Source organism: Sceloporus undulatus, unplaced genomic scaffold (genome assembly GCF_019175285.1).
Source record: "Sceloporus undulatus isolate JIND9_A2432 ecotype Alabama unplaced genomic scaffold, SceUnd_v1.1 scaffold_15, whole genome shotgun sequence".
NCBI classification, from domain to species: Eukaryota; Metazoa; Chordata; class Lepidosauria; order Squamata; family Phrynosomatidae; genus Sceloporus; species Sceloporus undulatus.
The window spans coordinates 2,263,169-2,283,087 of record NW_024802937.1 but is presented as its reverse complement, the minus strand read 5'-3'; the positions used below and the strand labels follow the sequence as shown (position 1 = coordinate 2,283,087).

General features: G+C 38.9%; 1 protein-coding gene across 1 annotated transcript in view; it reads left to right on the top strand.

Annotated features, from left to right (window-relative positions):
• Positions 1-19,919, top strand: part of LOC121917326 (EMILIN-2-like) — a 46,646-nt gene that overhangs the window by 9,952 nt on the left and 16,775 nt on the right. Inside the window, 3 exon segments of the mRNA XM_042443214.1 lie at positions 10,325-10,500; positions 13,150-14,564; positions 14,566-15,055. Of these exon segments, the coding sequence (XP_042299148.1) occupies positions 10,325-10,500; positions 13,150-14,564; positions 14,566-15,055 (2,081 nt within the window).

Here is a 19,919-nt window from a genome sequence, read left to right as displayed (position 1 = left end):
CCCTTACCATAAATAGTCTGATCTCTGCAAAGGTATCTCAGAGGATGTTTCAAATCATTCAAAGCACTTCTCCCTTAATCCCTTAATTTTGTAATTCATCCAACTGTTAAGATAATGTTTTGATGTTCATATGAGATGGTCTGAATTGGTGTTTGCCATCAGTAAAGAATTCTAGGTCCATAAAAGGTAGTTTTGAAAGGAAATTCCAAGTTATTTTTGTAAAAGTATTCTTTTCAGGATCATTTGTCTGGGAAGATTACATACTGGATTTGTTTTCATGATGGTGTTCTCAACAGAGTTCAGAGAGAGACCTTCAATGACAGCTGTTCAAAATCCTAAATTGCAGTTTTGTTAAATTAGTGCTCTCCAGTCAGCTGTTCCTTAAATACGCTGTTGCTATAAAGAAATGCAACTTAAGCCACAATACAGTAAATGCAGAATAAAGACAAGACACAATGGACAGAGATGAAATAAAGCACACAGAAACAGTCATATGTAAATATAATTTGTATATTAACTGTGTGTGTGTAACAAAAAGATTCCAGTGTAAGAATGCAAAATAGTTCCATTATTTTTTCTCAGAGAGAAGTAGTTGGCTTATACCTATGTTAGAATAAATAGAAACAGAGAACAATAAAGTATAGCAACAGGTGGGAAAATCAGATACCATATATACTAGATTATAAATCGACCTCACATATAAGTCAAAAGCAGGTTTTGTGGCCAAAATTATGGATTTTGATATGACCCATGGATAAGTCGAGGGTAAAACCTAGGGGCACGTAACAAAAATCTAAAGGATGAAGCAAAGGAAAACAATGCCAAATAAATTAGAAAATTCTAGCAAGCATAACTGTGCTCACACTAAAGGCTGGATTAATGAGAAAGTAGAGGATGGTCAGTGCTTTCAGTACAGATTATGCTCTTTCCTTTCACCAAGGGATGGTTTCTTTTTAAATAAGAGTTACGTATAGAACTTACATTGATCCGTGGATAAATTGATTCAGGTCTTTGGGGGTCAATTTTTTGACTATAATTTCTTGACTTATATCACAGTGCAGTACAAACTCTTTTCAAAAATGACTTTTAATGATATCAGTGGAATTTACCTGTGAAGAAACAAGCAAGATCTTTAATCATTTCCCCCTCTTTTTAAGAACTCCTTGGATCCCTGTTTGAGTTTATCAATATTTTTAAGGGTTTTAACTGCACAAGGTATAAAGAGTATTTACACATTTCCAGATAACACTGGAATCAGGGACAAAAATAGATTAAAAGAGATTTTGGAATGGTGTTTTTGTGCATATGGTGTCTGAAAGGAAAGCCAGGTATCTGGTAGTTATTATTATAATAAGTTGCAGAGGGTGGGTATATGATAGTCTATTGTGTATGTGTGTGGGGGAGCTCTTGTATCACTTAAAAGACGATGTATTCAAATATGTATGTCACTATAAATCTGTTGCTTTTTGAAGTCTCACAAGATGTTAGTCATTGTTCTTTCTGTCTGATCTTACCGGCTGTAAGAAACTATTTTAAGAATATGGTCTAAGTCCAGTCCCAACTATTTCTTGAATTACTTGATGAACATTAAGTCAGTACTTATTTAAAACCAATGGATTTATTGGGTGTGCTCTAAATGGGACTAGCAGTTGGATTTAGGTCAGGGCAGAGGTGGTGCCAGAGGTTGTGAAAGGTAAGGAACTGCGGAGAGGAGATGTAGGCTGGGACCAGTTGATCTGATGCTAGGAAAATGAAGGCATGGCACTATCTGCCACAGGAGACATTAGAAAAGTTGAAAAGCTTTTGCCTTGGATAATAGAGATGCACTCTGTGAGAAATCAGCACTGATTAAATGGTTACATTTAAGGACTAGGAGAAGCTGGGAACAGGAGTATTTTCCTGGGACGTGGCAAGATACCAAGAAGTTGAGGCTATGAAGGAGGAAAGTTTCCTTCTTTGGTCTGATGTTGAGCAGGAGGTCTGAGCTAAGAACCCTGAGCTTCAGTCCAAGTCCTGTTCTGATTCATCCATGCAGAATGGAAAGAGCATGTTGGAGATGACTAGATTGTCAGATTACTAACCATAGCTTTCCCCATGATCAGTCTCCATGCACTGGTCACTTTCCATGTGCTTCATCCTTAGAATATTTAATTTACTTTGTTTCTTTCCATAATCATGTTTATAGATAAGCAGATGTGAACAAACATTTAAGTAGATTCACTGTAAAGATGGATACAGTTGTATGCTCATCCAACTCAAGCAAAAAACATTGAGCTTTCATTAATGTTTTCAAGTAGTCAGAAATGTTTTCAAATAAATTAAGAGTGGAGATTGTTGACTATAGAACAAGGACTACTGTCTGATCCAGGGAGAGGCTTTTGGTGTAGGCTCCAGATGGTTGACTCCATGGGGCGTGCAATTTGAGAGACTTGTATTAAAAACAAAAGCCACGCACTTCACCATCTTGGCTTGTTTGTTTCATGATCTCAGATTGCTGGGTGGGAGGAACAACTTTGGCTGTATGTCTCTGACCTTGTGTTACCTCTCTCTCTGTGTAAACACTGCATAACAATTCACTCTTTCTTATACATGATTTCCGTAGCAATTTTGTATTTCATGCATGCATTCATAACAATTCCAAAAAATCCACATAAATTCTCTCTCAATACAAATAGTGCTCATACTTCTGTGTTTGGGCTTTGATAATACTTGATAGAGATTTAAACAAGCTGCTGCTTGTATTCATTCTGGACAAATGCCCAAATCTTTAACTCATTATAGCCACCAAATAGAAGATCTTTTGCTCAGCTGCTTCCTATTGAGAAGCCTGCTTCTTCTGTATTTTCCTTTCTTACATTGCAAAAGAAGAAAATGCTTTTCAGTGCAATTTTTAATATTTTCATCAGTAAGTAAGGTGTACAGTTGACCTCTTTAATCTATAGAGGAAGCTTGATTTTTTTAAAAAAGACATCAACACTTCAGTTTGTAAACATTTTATTAATTTTTCATGCTGGCACCAAGAATTGCCCAATATTATAACACAGCACTGTAGGTTAAAGAATCATTAGTTTTGTGGTATTGCTTAACTGACTGACCACATACATCCTGCCCTGATAAGGGAGGTACACAAATGCTCTACAAATGTAATATTTGGCTGCGTCTGTAAATGATTTGGGAATAATTATAACACAAGGTAATATTTGGTAAAACCATGGATAGGTAGTGACATTGATGAGTACAGTAAAACAGGATTACTAATTAAGTGGGAATTGTATATCAAGGATAGGAATCCTGTGTCCCTCCAGAGGTTCTTAAACTGCAGCTCCCATTATGCATGTTTATTGGCCATGCTGACTGTGACTAAATTGAGGTGGAGTTCAACAAGTTGAGTAAGGCCACATGATCTCCTCTTCTGTTGTATATGATGTGTACTCTCTGGACATAGTGCCCAATTCATATTCCAGATCTTGCTTTATTTTTGTAGCATATCTATGACTCACTTTCCACATTTCCTCATTCTTATTGTGCTAAATAATGTTCCTTTGAAGGTACAATTCAGTTCAATGAGAGGAGACACAATTGCCGGAATATATTTTAATGCAAGGTCAGTCTAGGAAGTGGAACTTCTTCTATTGTTTGCAAGAATGGACAGAACATGACATGGGAAGGAAGAGGGTCGTCTTGCTTGTTTGTGTTGCAGAGTAACTGGAAAAAGGAGAGAATAGCCATATGGGATAATGGTGCTCTAGAAGTTTAAGGTGAACTGTCATGTTAGCAAGAATGGTACTTAGCATATCTGTGGGAAAAGAGAAAGTACAATATTCTGTCAGAAGTTTTGGTTTATTTCTCTGCTAACAAGCTGCTTTGTGACTCTTCAACTTATACATACCAAAAACATTTACTTGTAACACTAAACCATGGTTTAGTGCTACCTCCAGAAGTGGAGGCATCTCCAAATAATGCCTCATTACTCAAGTAAAGCCTGCTCCTCTTTTACTCCAGCATAGCCAAGAGTATCTGGTTGAACTTTGCTTGTTTCCTGGCGGGTGGTTATATATGAATTTGGAATGGGAAGTTGTAAATAATGTTATTTACTGAACAAGCTGGCTACAAACCTGAGATTGTTTTGCTGGCTTGTTTAATAATTTATGAGAACTTATCAGAACTATAGTTTAGTGTTACAAATGAAAAAAGCCACAGTGTGAAAGACCTCAAGCAGCATTTTCTTTCATATCAGTATTTGCAAAATGGACATCACTGTATAGGTGCTGAGGGAAGAAGAAGTGATATGAGGACTCTTAAAGTACAAATGCAGATAATTCTTATTTCTAGTTCTGTTTTTCTAGATTTTGGAGGTAATGTGACACAGTGATTTTCCACTTTGCTGATAGTTCTGACTATTTTAAAAGGATATGAGCAAATAAATAAAGGAACTGCAGTTCAGAGTTAGGAGATTTAGATTCATTTGCTAGCAACAAATATGCTGAATCAACTATTTAGGTTTGACCCATACACATAACTTCAAGTGTTCTTAGTCTTATTGATTTAAGTGAGACTTCATGTGAAATGCACTTCAATTTCAGAAAGGCAGTTTTAGTCATTCAGTGCAAATATGTTCTTTCTGGCAAAAATGCAGATGGGGGCCTGAATATTTTTTTTTTGTTTTTTATTTATATACCACTGTTCCAAAGATCATAGCGGTGAACAGCAAGTAAGCTAATTAGCAAGTAAGCTAATTTGCCCCCCAACAGTCTGGGTACTCATTTTAGTGACCTCGGAAGGATGCAAGCCTGAGTCGAGCTTGGGCCCTTTTGCTGGTCTTGAACTCGCAACCTTGTGGTTTTGAGTGAATGGCTGCAGTACAGGCATTTAACCACTGCGCCACCCTGGTGGCACTGCGCCACCAGGGCACCAAAGGCACCAGATTCTGTATGATCTTGGAAGCTAAGCAGGACCAATCCTGGTTAACATTTAGATAGGAGATCACTAATGAATACCAGATGCTGTAGACTATACAGTATTTCAGAGGAAAGAACTGGCAAAACCACCTCTAAGCGTTCCTTGCCTAAGAATACTCTGAAATTCATGGGGTTGGCAAAAGTCACCAGGCAACTTACGGTACACACACACACAATGCATGCACACACACACACACACACACATACAAAATGCATGTAGTATTTATTTCATCCTCAAACACTTCTGTGAACTAATTAGTTTACTGATGTTTGTGAAGCAAATTAACATTTAAGTAATCCCCAACAGACATAATTTACAGTCTTCTAGATTATTTGGGGCTTTCACCCTCCTTTAAGCAATATTTAGAAAGAAACCTTGGGAAGTCTGAACATTTACAACATTGCAGTACTGTACATGGATATGTGTTCATTGTACCCTCTTACTTAATAAGAGTGAATAAGTTAATTTCCATGAGGAGCAAATGATTTCATAGATGAATATAAGGGAATGGTACTAAGTGTTTCTAACAGTTATAGTATAAAAAATATACAGTATCTGATCCTTTAAATAAGACTTTAAATAAAGTAATATGGAGCCAGACTAATTAGATCTACCTTTGATATATATTACAAGAACAGAATTTCTTATTCTGTCATTCAGTAAAGCTCACTCACGTAAAGCTGACTCAAGATTTTTGCAGGCCTTGGGCAGTGAAATAGTAAAGCTTCCCCTTTGGTACTATTCTGTTTGTACTGCCGTTGTCTCTTCCGGCTCTGTACCTTTCCAACTGTGGCTTCTCCCCCTCTAATACCTATATTATGCAACATGACATCCAGGCAGGTATATGCCTACATAGAGACAATGTTTGAAGAAAACATGCCCACACACTTGCTGAAACTTTCCAACTCAATGGAGTAGAGGTAAATGAAGCTGTTCACACTCCATTCTGCTCCACAGACCACATGCCGTCAACATATGTATGTGCATTGCTGTTTCTCTGGCTTAGTATCAACTTGCATATAATGTGTCAAAGATGGCTATAAAAATTATGGCTGCCAGCAAAATGGAGAAAGCAAAAGATGTCACAGGAAGAATGTGAACCCTGGACAGTCTGTGGGGCAATGTGATGGATGACAGACCACAGAGAAGCGTACTATGGACAGACACTAGCTTCCCCAAAATGTCTCAGTATGCTCCCTTATAGTTCATAAAACTTGGAATGCACTTATGTCTACCAACTAGGATTAACTCCAAGAACTGTTCATAAATGTCTTTTTTCAGATCAGTATAATCCATGTCGAAAGAGTAGCAAGGACTGATTCAGATTATGTTTAAGACTAAATCAGATTTCCCTTCACTGTATGCTCAACACAGTCGTATTGAGTACTTCAATTCTGATGTCATAGTCGTCATTCTGAGGCAATGATTCACAAAGATCAGGCCTCAGAATTTTAGAGGTGACTCATTAAATCAGTGTTATACACAAGAGAGAGAGGAGAGGATTTTCAGTTCCATAGGAGTTGCACAGTTATAAGAACTAGATGTACCTCTTTAGTTTTATTTACTTGATTTATAGTTCATCCCTAATTCCCACTGTTATGAACATTGGGAATGAACTCTACCAGTTGGAATAATGAGTAGTCCTTAAATAACTACAGAGTGTGATTGGTTTATGAGGATAGTGGATTACAGATTTTTTAAAATTAATGGACACGAGGGACTTGGCTTAGAATTTGTAATTCATACATTTTTTTTAACATTTGGAAATTGTGACACTGTTAGAAAATTGGATGGATAGTTTCAAAATGTGACACAAACAGTATTTTGGATTACATACTTCCACATGCAACTTGAAAGCAAAAACGCACACACACACTGATAAGAAAACCAGTTAAATGGCTTGTAGTACAAAGATCTTAAGCAGATATTTCACTCTGATATCTATGAATTATTTAACTGACCAATAACATCAAATATCCATTCTTGAAATGCAATGGATTTGAAATAATCTCAAAATGCTATTGATAACTGAAATTTCCAATAGTCAAAGTATACCTTTGATAATAAAAATTGTTCACAGAATTTTTTAATTGTTGTAAGATGGATTTTAGAAAGACTTTGAAGTTTACCGCACCAGGGATAAAAGTTCCCCGATGCGTTACAACAGGCACAAGCGGGGCCGCGCATGGAGCGTGATGGGAACCCAATGGGGCCCAGAACGCTAGTTTACTGCACAGGGAACGCCCGCAGTGCATTCCCATCGGTTCCAGGGACGCCATTTCTGGGGACAGTTTCGAAACAGTTCCCAGAAATGGCGTCCCCTGAACCCGATGGAATGCCAGCGGCGGCGCAATCATTCCCTGTGCGGAAACTAGCATTCTGGGCCCCATCGGGTTCCCATCACGCTCCGTGTGTGGCTCGCTCATGCCCATTGTAACACATCGGGGAACGTGTTAGCCCCGATGCGGTAAACTTCTTTGTTTTTCATACCTTTACCAGTTGCTTCAGTTCAGATACTGAAGTCAAGATGCAGAAACATGTATATGGGTCAGGGTTACCAGATCAGCTTCAGAGTTAAATATTATCATGGTAGGGGTGTCTCTCTAATTACTTCAGATTTCTTTATATACTTGGTATTCCATTTGCCACTGACTACAGCCATCCTACCTAAACTACTTATGTACTACTGTAATAAGTAGGTTTATATTACAGACAAGAGAACAAGGGAACCAGAGAACACCTTGGGTGGCCAGGATGTTAGAATTTCTGTCTTCTCTATTCTGTTAGATGAATTTTTAATATGTTTATGTTAATATAAACATATACTCTTGATCTTCACCTAACAATTATGAGAAATACAGTAGGACGAGTGGGAGTGAACATGGATAGGTTTGCTCTGGATATTGTTTTTGCCTTTTAAATACTTGGCTAAAATGAATGGTTTTGGCAGACATTTCAGGAATAATTAAAATAAAAAGTATAATACTGTGTACAACAGGACACTGTTGGTTTTGGTTTTTATCTAAAATAACGAAACCAGCTAAAGCAGACATAACAATCCCAGAACTGTAGAGCCTTATTAACAGAGCAGGTCCTAAGTAACGAAGGAGGGGAGAGATCAGCAGCAGAGCAACAACTGCAGTCGGAGCCCTGCCCAGCTCAGTATGTCTGTTTTTCACTAGCAGGCTTGCCAGAGGCTTTTGTTGCATTTTAAAGAAACATTCCGTTCCTGCTGTATTTGCTGTTTGGGCATCTGATCCCTGTTACAATAAAGTTGTCATGGAAAAGAGATCCCCATATACTCATTTGTTATGTTTTGTCATGTTTGTATTCTTTAGCTGCTGTATACTTTTCATTTGAAACTAAAGGAAGTATTTATGTATTTCCTTTTAGCAGAGTACATGTATATACATGCATCATGTACCTACTAAATTTCCCAGAGTCATTTGATGCAGTGAATAGACATATAAAATGGGATACAAGACAATTGTGTTTTTAATCTTGGTTCTGCCATGATGCTCAGTAGTTAGCTTTTGCTGTCTTTGGTTCTCAAACTTCTTTTACCTCACTGAATGACCCAAAGCTGCATATATTCTACTGTTTTAGCGGGAAATTTGCAATTGGTCTACACTGTGTATCCAGTAAATATGTAACTTAAGTGGAAAAGGAAATGTTGACTTAATGCTTTAGATTGGCTTCACTGGAGCTATAGTTCTCCCCTGTTGGTTGACTAAGTTTGACATTCCCTGTGGGTATATATGTGCCTTCAAGTTGCCTGTCAACTTAGGCCAACCCCTTAAATTTCATAGGGTTTTGTTAGGCAAGAAATACTCAGAGGTGGTTTTGCCAATTCCTTCATCTAAAATATAGCCACTTGGTATTCATTTGCAGTCTCTCATCCAATTACTGACTAGAGCTGGTCCTGCTTAGCTTCTAAGCTCAGATAGGATCAGTTGCCTTTACTTGGACCACATTGGCATCCCCAATATAATGGCAGATACTGCTTGATTCTCATATTAAGAAAGTTTGAAAATCAAAGCAATTATAAATCTTAGAATCATAGAATCATAGAGTTGGAAGAGACCACTAGGGCCATCCAGTCCAACCCCCTGCCATGCAGGAAGTCTCAATCAAAGCATCCCCAACAGATGGCCATCCAGCCTCTTCTTAAAGACTTCCAAGGAGGTGAGACTCCACCACTCTCCAAGGGAGTGTGTTCCACTTATCTATAGTACAATCATGTATTTAAAAGCAAGTCTTACTGTTTTCAATGGACTTTACTTTCAGTTTTGCTATAAGATTGCAATTTTGTTTTGTGGAGCAATTGGATTGGATCAATTTGATCATTTTATTTATCACTATATTATCATGTTATAAGTTTCTTAGATCAGTTTAACTATGGTCTCTTTCACACTACACAGTGGTAACATTTTAATAGCACTGTAATAGCCATGGCTGCTCCATACAGAATCATAAAATTTGCAGTTTAGGGTGGCATTACACTTCTCTAACAGAGAAATCTCAGTACTCCTCCCTAAACAGCAAGTCCCAGGATTCCATAGATAGAATCATACCAACTAAAGTGGAATCATAATTTAAATGCATTCTATTTTATATTAACCTGTTTTCTTTCCAGTTGTGCAATGCTAACCATAGCAGAATACATATAATTGTGGCGAGTCTATCCTTGGTAAAAATAGAAATTGAGAGTCCCAATGCATCTAGATTGAATTGGATCTAATCACATTTCTATTCCAATCATATAAAAGTAAAATACATCTATTTTTCTATAGCTAATGGGAGTTGCTTGGTTGTTTGTTTTTCTGTCAGCATAATCTCTTTTGTACAATAAAGTGTGTGCTGTGGAAGGGGAGTTGCTTTCATATACAGTTTCTTAGTGAATACAGGTGACAAAATAAATACAGTTGGCACTCCGTATCCACAGATTCAACTATCCCCAGCTTGAAAATATTCCAAAAAGATATAAATTCAAACAAGCAAAGCTTGATTTTGCTGTTTTATATAAGGAATACAATTTCACTATGCCATTGTATTTAAAGGAACTTGAGTATCCATGGATTTTGGTATCCACAGCGAGTCCTGCGAACAAACCCCAGTGGATATCAAGGACCCACTGTAATTGCATTTTTCACTTATGTACCGTAATTCTTCTCTGAACACCATTCTAAATTGTGGAAGAATAAATTCATCACAGTTATACTTCAGGAATGGCTTACTGATCTTTCTTAACTACAGCAATCATACTTCTTATTCCAGCGATAGTACTTCCTATTCCATTTGCATTTTGTTTGCTTTATTTGATTATTCTAAAGTTGACATCATTTTTCACTTTTATTTATTGCAGATATCGTACAAGTTTCAGACCTAAATATACAATAAAGTACAAGACAGTGACTGAATTAGAATGGAGATGTTGCCCTGGATACATGGGTGTAGATTGCAAAGAAGCTGTACCACAAAAGTCAAAACCAGTTATTTACCCAGCAGACTTATCACCACATGATATCAAGACCAGTTTGGGTAACTTTTTCTTTGGATTTTGTTATTCATGGCCATGCATTGAACTTATTTTATTTTATTTTATTTTGCTGTATTTTTATACTTTTCAGCATTCAGAGTGCTTTATAATGCCTATACTCACTCTTCATTCTCAACACATCCGTGAGGTTGGTCATTATTGCTATTTCATTTTATATATAGTTAAAAACAGTGTGTTAGTGAACAGTTCTTAAAATGAATGGAGCTACACTAAATTTCTTTCTGCAGGATTTTTCCTGAGAAAGTACAACATCAGGACAGCTACATGTTTTCCTGCCCTGTTTTAAAATGCAATCATTGTAAATTTGAAACTCCTAGATCTTACTCTCCCACAAACTCTAGTTCATAACTTCAGCTCAGTAATTGATGCAGAAACTATCACAATTACTGTGACAACTAGGATAACCAGATGTCCTAACAAAAGTGGATATGGCACCGCAATATGTAGGATATTCCAGAAAAATGTAGGAAGGACATTACAAATTAAAAGCAAAAAGCCTTAGTCATACTCAAAAGGGAGGACATTTTGGAATTCCTCCTGGACAGAAGGTTGAAATGGAGGACAGGTCCTGGAAAAGGAGGACATTTAGTCACCCTGCTGGCAATACATTTTAATTAGCAAAGCCATTTCTCTCCATTTCAGTGGACAAGATCTGTTTTCCCTCTTGCTTTGTTTGATGTCGTGTTACAAGCAATCCTGCCTTCCTTGTTCAGAAAATGTTCAGAATTCAGCAGCAGTAGGTCAACATAGAGATGGTATATCTTTGACAGGGGGAGCTGAAAATGATCCATTGGCTAAATAGTGCCCATCTAAGTACTATGAATGTTTAAATACTAACTTTACTGGGGAGTTGTGTGGGTGCTTCTGCAATAAGCCTTTTTGGTACTAATTCTTTGTGCTTAACCATGCTCTGAATGACAGACTGGCTGATTACTAGTGTGGCGTGGTCTGAAAACAGCAATTTTTTCCCTGAATCTTGAGCTCCATATTTCTAGTTTGGTGCTAGCACGCTTTTTAATGTACCTGATAATGTAACAAGCATCTTATAAAGGAGGCAATTTACTTGCAGGGGAGGCAAGTTGTAAAGATCCTTTCCCATAGTTAATGATTGTCCTAATTGTCCCATTTTTTTTCTTAGAAGGGTTTTAGTTTTTTAAAAAATAAAATAAAAATGACAGACATGTAGACCTCTTGTTTAATTATGCACTACTTGAGAATATATTGATTGAGGGCTGAAGCATAACATAAGGCACATTTGTAAATTCAATATGATATATCCCCTAACTGGAATGGAACATGAAAAGATGGCTTTGCAGAAGTGGAGATCAGGAAGGCTATGGAATTTATATTTTCTGTAGAGTAAAGGAGCCAGTGTGGTATAGTGCTTTGAGTTTTGGACTACAATTCTGGAGATCAGGGTTCAATTCCCAGCTCAGCCATGAAACTTTCTGGGTGACCTTGGACAAGTCACATGCTCTCAGCCTCAGGGGAAGACAATGGCAAACCTCCTCTGAACAAAATTTGTCAAGAAAACCCCATGATAAGTGTGCCTTAGGATCACCATAAGTCAGAAATTACTTAAAGGCACACAACAAAACAAACAAGCTTTTAAGGAAAATAATTAGCCATTAACTGAACACGTATAGATCTCTGATTGAAATTATAGATGGCATCCTATTGGTTAGTTCCCACTAGAATTGGCCCATTAAATCAGTTTTTGCATGGTGAATAAGCATATAAATAAATGTGATAGATTCAATGGGTCTACTCTGTTGTTGTTGTTGTTGTTATTGTTGTTGTTGTTGTTGTTGTTAGCTGCCCTTGAGTCAACTCCAACTTCAGTGATTTGTCTAAGACCCCCCTATCCTCCACTGTCTTGCTTAGGTCCTGTAAATTCAGGCCCATGACCTCCTTCATTGAGTTTATCTATCTGGCATGTAATCATCCTCTCTTTCTACTATCTTCTACCTTTCCTAGCATTATTGTCTTTACTAATGATTCATGCATCCTCATGATGTGGCCAAAGTACAACAGTCTCAGTTTGATTGTCTTGGCTTCTAGTGGAAGTTTGGGCTTGATCTGTTCAAGGACCCATTAGTGGTTTTTTTGGCTGTCCACAGTATCCTCAGCACTGTTCTCCAGCACCACATCAGAAATGAGTTGATTTTCTTCTTATCCACTTTCTTCACTGACCAACGGTCACATCTGTATTACTACTCTACTCTACTCTATTCTACTCTAGCGAGGACTAAAAGAGAATTTAGCTCAATATCTCTTAATAATGTCAACAGATTTCATTTTATGAAAGTTTGATATACAATACTGAATTGTAGCATATGTGTCTATTTATATCATAGGGTGGGGAATCTCCTCACTCCCTGGGCTGCAATCCATAGGTAGGAAATATAGTAATAAGCAGATAAGATCCTTTGTAGGGATCTTCCTTGTAGAGATCTGGAATTCAGCTTTATTTCAATATGTTTCTGACATGTTTTAAAATTCAAACTAGGAATCAAAGTTTAAAACTTAAAATCAGTTAAATGTATACATGTGAATTAACTTATTCTCTTGGGGAATGAGTTGTTAGGAAAATAAATCAAATGCTCTTTTTCCTCCTTTTCTTTCCACAGACTCTAATCCAAAACTAGAACAACAGGATGCACAGGATAAAAAAATTCAGTACCTTGAGGATGAATTGTTTCGCCTTACACAGACGGTCCTAGAACTTCAGTCCTCCTTAACAGGTGTGAATGAAGACCTGAAGCTTACAGTGCAAGAAGATGCAAGTCGGATGCTTGTCTCGTGGTTGAACAACCTTCGTGACCATCCAGGGCCTGACAGTATGGGTGAGGGTGAAACAGAGAATAATGATCTGTCTAGAAATAAAGACCAAAGGGAATTTGGAAAAGGAAATGAGAAATATGAATTATCTGAAGAAAAAGATGACTTGAAGGCCAAAAATGAAAAGCTGGAAGAGCTGAATGGGAAGGTAAATGTTTATGAAGGGCAACTGAAGCAGCACCAAGAAGCTGCCCAAGGCCCAACTATAACCATGCCTAGCAGCCAGTTGTATCAAGCATATATAGATGCTAAGTTTGAAGCCCTGAGACAAGAAATGTTAGAAGGATTTGAAAAGAAAATGGCAGATCTAAAAAATTCTTGTGAGTATAAACTGATGGATCTTCAGCAACACTGTGATGATCATGAAGCCAGCTGCTCAGAACTAAGACAACTTATTGGAGAAAAAGAAAAGGATCTGAGAAAAGAAATAAAACATTTCCAGAGTCTTATTCAAGCTCCATCAAACCAGTCACTGTGTTGCAAGGATGCTAAAAGAGATGAAATTATACAACAGATAAAACATTTGGATGAAAAGATTGACAGAATTGCAGAAGCAAACAACATTTTAAATGCTAGGATAGATAATGAAATCAAGCATATTTCCAGTCCATATTCAGAAGGCAGCTTTGATGCAAAATGGGAGGAAGTAGAAGCAAGGCTTAATATTACAGAAAGAAATGCTGAAGAACACTGTTTTTATATTGAGGAAACTCTTCGTGGTGTTATAGCAACTGAAGTAGATGAAGTCAGAGACTTATTTGACAAAAAACTTGAAGCACTGGAAAATAGATTCAGTGCTACTGTTCTAGATATTGCTAATGTCACAGATCCATATGAAATACATACTGATCCAGGGCCATACTTACACAGCAGTTCAGGATCTAGAAATGAGCAGCTTACATTAGAGGTTAGTATTATAAAGAACAAACTACAAGATGTTGAAAATCTATGCTGGCAGAAATGCCAGTCTGTACCACAAAATATGGAAGGCGTCCATGAAGACATCAAAAACTGCAACAGTAAATATGATTCACTGTTTTTGAAAACAGAAAATAATCTGGGTCTTTTAAAATCTTTAAATAGCTCTTTAAATGAAAAGTTTAATTTGATTAAAGGTAGCCAACGTGACATTCAGAAACTTCAGAAGGACTTACGAATAGTCCGTTATGGTCTGAATGCCATTGATAAAGATGTAAAAAAACTTTCAAGGTGGTTTGAACAGCTGCAGAGAGCAGCTTCTAGGTATTAATTCTACCTGTGAAAAGACACAGCTTGGTGTATTCAGAAAGATAGATGAAATACAGAAAACAGTAGGCAATCAAACGACTTATCCAAGTGATAATTGTTGCAATGATTTGAAGGAGAAGATGGAACAGTTAAATGAGAGAGGATTTTATAACTTGAACAAATGTAAGGATAAATTCCCAGGCATCTCAAACTTGGAGGGAAGAGTGTCGCACGTTGAGAAAACCTGCAAGAAATTAGATGCAGTATCTAGCAGCCTTCAAAGGATAAAGGAAGGATTAAATAAACATATCTCCAGTCTTTGGAACTGTGTCAATCAGATGAACAAAACCATAGGAGTCCATTCTAAGGATATTTTCCTTCTCAAGAATTCTACCCAACAGTTCCATGGCCAGATCCACAAATTTGCTGTTCACCTTCAGGACTTCATGAAAACTCATACTTCTACATGTAAGTTACTCTGCCTTTTTATATGTCAATTTTTTAGATCTAAAATTTATAGTGACAATGGTGTGAAATTAAACGGATTTTAAAATACCAGTTTGACTGGGAGAATAGGTTTTTTCATGATTTCCCTTACTATTTTTTCTTGGTTTGTTAAATAGTCTCTTATTTTCTTTTTAGTATATTTAAACTTATTAAATGGTGTTATTAAACTTTTATTTTACTTAAGTATTTAAATAATTCCAGTTTGAGCCAATTCTATTACAGTTTTGCTCTATACAATATGGAATCACTGCTTAAACATATGTTACTTTTATCACAGTGCTTTATGTGTTGCGAAGTACAGTACTAGAATTTAAAGTTGGAATCGATGAGGATTTATTTTAGCATAACCAGATTTTCAGTTAGCTGATCTACTTTTTCTAGTGTTGTGTAAAGTGGTATCAAATATCTCCTTGAGAAGAGGTTTTCTTCGCAGTGGAATTGCAACTGCATGTTGCCTAGACACAGTTTCACCTTTTCCAAACCCCAAAGGCCAATCATAAAATCACAGAGTTGGAAGATACCACAAAGACCATCCAGTCCAGCCCCATTCCATTCAGTAATACACAATCAAAGCACCCCTGACAGATGGCCATCCATCTTTTGTTTAAAAACCTCCAAAGAAGGAGACTCCACCACATTCCAAGGTATTTTCCATTGCCATGGATGCATATTGAGAAAGCTTCCACATACTGCCACCTCTGTCCTCCCTTCCAGCTTCTCTGTAAATATGCTATCTGCACTTTATTGTCTGCAAGCTTTATGCATGATCTTGACCTAAATTTTAGATTTGTCTGAAAACTAGACATGAATTCCACTATATAGCTTCTCGGAGGATGGTCCTGTTCCCCTGTGTTCTGACTAGGGGTGTAATGCTGTGAATGTAAATTCATTCCTGTGGGTTGAACAAGCATTTTTGTTTATACTATTTTGTTCAGTATTCATTCAGTTCATACTAGTTTATTCAGTTTCCTTCCTGCAATAAGAATACCTTCAAAAACTGTGCAGTTTTCAAAATAGTTCTCACAACAGGGAGAAAGGTTTTCCCCTTCACAGACCCATTGTTTTCCTGACCCTTCCCCAAACTTGGCCATTTACTCGCCAATATGGAGTTGGGGCAACAGAAGTATGCCTAACTATGTATCTAAAGACTGACTCACCATGATGACATTATTGCCTGGGTGCTCTGGAGGACCCAGAAATATCCAAGAGGATGCCTGCATTGTCCAATGGCAGGACATTTTAATTTAGTGTCTGCTAATACTTTGCATATCCTCTCACCCTGTGGCTCTGCCATAAACAACAGAAAAATACACAGATTAACATGGAATTTCCTCCCTACCCAGTGACACACAGTATATATATATCCAGCTCTCTTCTATGACAACATTCTCTAAAGATGCCAGCCACAGATGCTGGCAAAATGTCAGGAATAAACTCTTCTAGAACATGGCCACATAGCCCGAAAAACCCACAAAAAAATATGGATGCCAGCCATTGAAAGCCTTCAACTTCACAACCTGGGTCGACTTATACACAGGTCCATAGTAATTGACCTGAGCCTCTCCCCAGCCGGGCTGCCTCCACAAGGGACAGCCTGGCTGGGGAGAGACTAGGAAGGACAATCGCCCGTCCCAAAATCTCTTCCTGGCTGGGCTTTTCTTGCCTGAAAGCCTCTTCCCAGCCCGGCTCCCTCCGCGAGATAAAGCCCCATTACGGAGAGGCTGGGCAGGGTGAGAAATCGCCCTGCAACTTGTCCACAGCCCTCAGGAAGTTTGACCCTCAACTTATCCATGGGGCATACCAAAATCCATACTTTTGCCCTCAAAAGTTGACCTCAACTTATACACGAGGTCGACTTATAGTTGAATATATATGGTAAACCTGTATAATAATAATAATATATTTTATTTATGTTTCCCCGCCTCTCCCATTGGTTCGAAGTGGGGTTACAGACTATTAAAAACCATTACAAAAAATCTTATAAAAGTATAAATAATTTTCAAAATACAAACTCTATAATACACAGTCATACAACATACGTATCCAGGGTAAGGCAGAGGGTCGGTGGCAACAAGGATGTAAAACTTTGTTCTTCGGGGGAAAGGCTTGACGAAAGAGAAAGGTTTTAAGTCTCTTTTTAAATGTTTCCGGGGGGGGGGGGTCATAAGATGGAGCTCCTCGGGAAGACTATTCCAGCTCCGCAGGGCTGGTATTGAAAAAGCCATCTGGGATGTGGAGACATATTTGGAAGATGGTGTTTCCAAGAGATTCTTCCTGGATGTTCTAAGTGTGCGGGGCGGATCATATGGGGAGATGCGGTCCCTCAAGTAACTTGGTCCCAAGCCATGTAGGGCTTTATAAACCAACACCTTGTATTGTGCTCGGAAGCGAATGGGCAGCCAGTGAAGATTTTTCAGAAAAGGTGTTATGTGGTCAAACCTGGATGCACCGGTGACCAGTCTGGCTGCCATGTTTTGTACTAACTGAAGCTTCTGGGATTGGTACAAGGGTAGCCCCATGTAGAGCGCATTACAGAAATCTAAGCGAGAGGTTACCAGAGCATGTACCACAGTTTCAAGGTCCCTTTGGCCCAGGTAGGGTTGCAGTTGACGTATCAACCGAAGTTGAGAGCAAGCACTTCTGACCGTCGCATCTACCTGAGATGTCAACTGCAGGGACGGGTCCAGAAGTACTCCTAAATTGTGAACTTCACCCTTCAGGGGAAGTGTGACCCCGTTCAGGACAGGTGGATAAATTTCCTTCCCCGAGCCTGGGGAACCTATCACAAGCACTTCCGTTTTCTCTGGATTCAGACTGAGTTTGTTTTCCCTCATCCAGCACATTACCGACTCCAGGCAGGCATTCAGAGGAGAGACACCATCCTTAGTCACTGCATCAGTCGGAGACACAGAGAAACATATTTGGGTGTCATCAGTGTACTGATAACACCGCGCCCCATGTCTCCAGATGTTCTCTCCCAGCGGTTTCATGTAAATGTTAAACAAAATGGGGGACAAAATAGCTCCCTGAGGGACACTAGATGTCAGTTCCCTCTTAGAGGAGCAAGTGTCCCTCAACTGCACCATCTGGAACCTACCCGAGAGGTAGGAACGGAACCACTGGAGCTCAGTGCCCTCGATGTCCAACTGCCTCAGGCATTCCAGAAGGATACCGTGGTCAATGGTATCGAAAGCCACTGAGATGTCCAAAAGCACCAACAAGGTCACACTTCCCCTGTCGATGCCCAGACGGAGATCATCAACCAAGGCGACCATGACAGTCTCAACTCTGTATCCCGGCCTGAAGCCAGTTTGAAATGGGTCCAGATAATCGGTTTCATCCAAAACTGCTTGGAGTTGGAAGGTGACCGCTCTCTCGATCACCCTACCTAAAAATGGCAATAATGAGACCGGTCTATAGTTATTTCTTACCAGGGGTTCCAGGGAGGGTTTCTTGAGCAACGGTTTAACCGTAGCTAGTTTTAAACTCGATGGAAATTTTCCCTCCCTGAAGGATGCATTAATTATACGTTGTAATAATGATGTTACAGCATCACCACCCGGGGCGGTCAGCCAAGACGGATAGGGATCGAGAGAGCACGTCGACTTTTTAACACTTTCAAGAAGCTTGTCCACTTCATCGGTATGCACAAACTCAAAGTGATCCAGTTTAATAGCGTCCGCGGAAGCTCTGGACACCTCTTCTATTGTTTCTGTTGAAATGCCAGTGTCAAGATCAGTCCTTATCCTAGAGATTTTATCTGCGAAAAAGTTGTTAAAATCATCACAGCAGGCCTTAGTTGGTTCTAAAATAGGGTTCAGAGTGGGAGGAAGCTAGATTAGCTCCCTCACCACCCTGAACAGCTCTGCTGGACGTGACTCTGCAGACGCAATACGTGCAGCATAGAAGGAATTCTTTTCTGCACCTATTGCCACTCCATAAGACTTCAAAAGGGCTTGATGAAATGTCTTGTCGGATAAGCGCTGGTGTTTCCGCCAGCTGCGCTCTAGTCATTGCGCGGCCTGCTTCATTTCCTGCAGATCTTCAGTGTACCATGGTTTCTTATTAGAAGCGGCCTGGAAAGGACGCTTAGGAGTGATACTGTGTATATCTCTGGAGAGGTCATTATCCCAGATGTCGGTCAGGGCATCAACAGAATCGCCGTCAGATCCAACCATAAACCCCTCTAGGGCTTCTTGGAACCTTTTGGGTTCCATCTGCCTTCGAGGGTGGACCATCCTAATAGGTCATCCACCCCGGGGGGGGGGGGGAATTTGGGTAGTTGCCTTAAGTCGGACCTCGACCAGGAAATGGTCCGTCCATGACAGAGCAGAGGTATTACATACCTCTGCCCACGGATTATCCCAGTCTGTACTAAAGACGACATCGAGCGTATCACCTGCGCAATGTGTATGACAGGGCTCGGCAACCTTAGGCCTTCAGCTGTTGTTGTTGGAACATGAAGTCTCATCAGCCCTAGCCAAATCATGGATTCATGAAAGTTGCAGTCCATTAGTTTCTAGAAAGCCACCTGCCCCTGCTGTTGGAAAGGTCTGTATGAACGTTCTGCGAGTTTTAAAACAACGTAAGAATTATTTTTCAACCTAAGCAGAGATCCTAACCTTTGATTCCAAAGAAGGCTTTCTTTTATCCATCTTGCCTGTAGCCTCTTGTCTTCCCTTCACTTGTCACTGTAGGACTTTCCCTGGCTGCAAAATATATTTCATTGCTATCATGGTTAACTCTGGCCTTGTTGCAATATCTCACACAGTGTCTGTGTTTTAACAGCCTTCAACTTCTGTCTTATATATATTAATTTTAATTT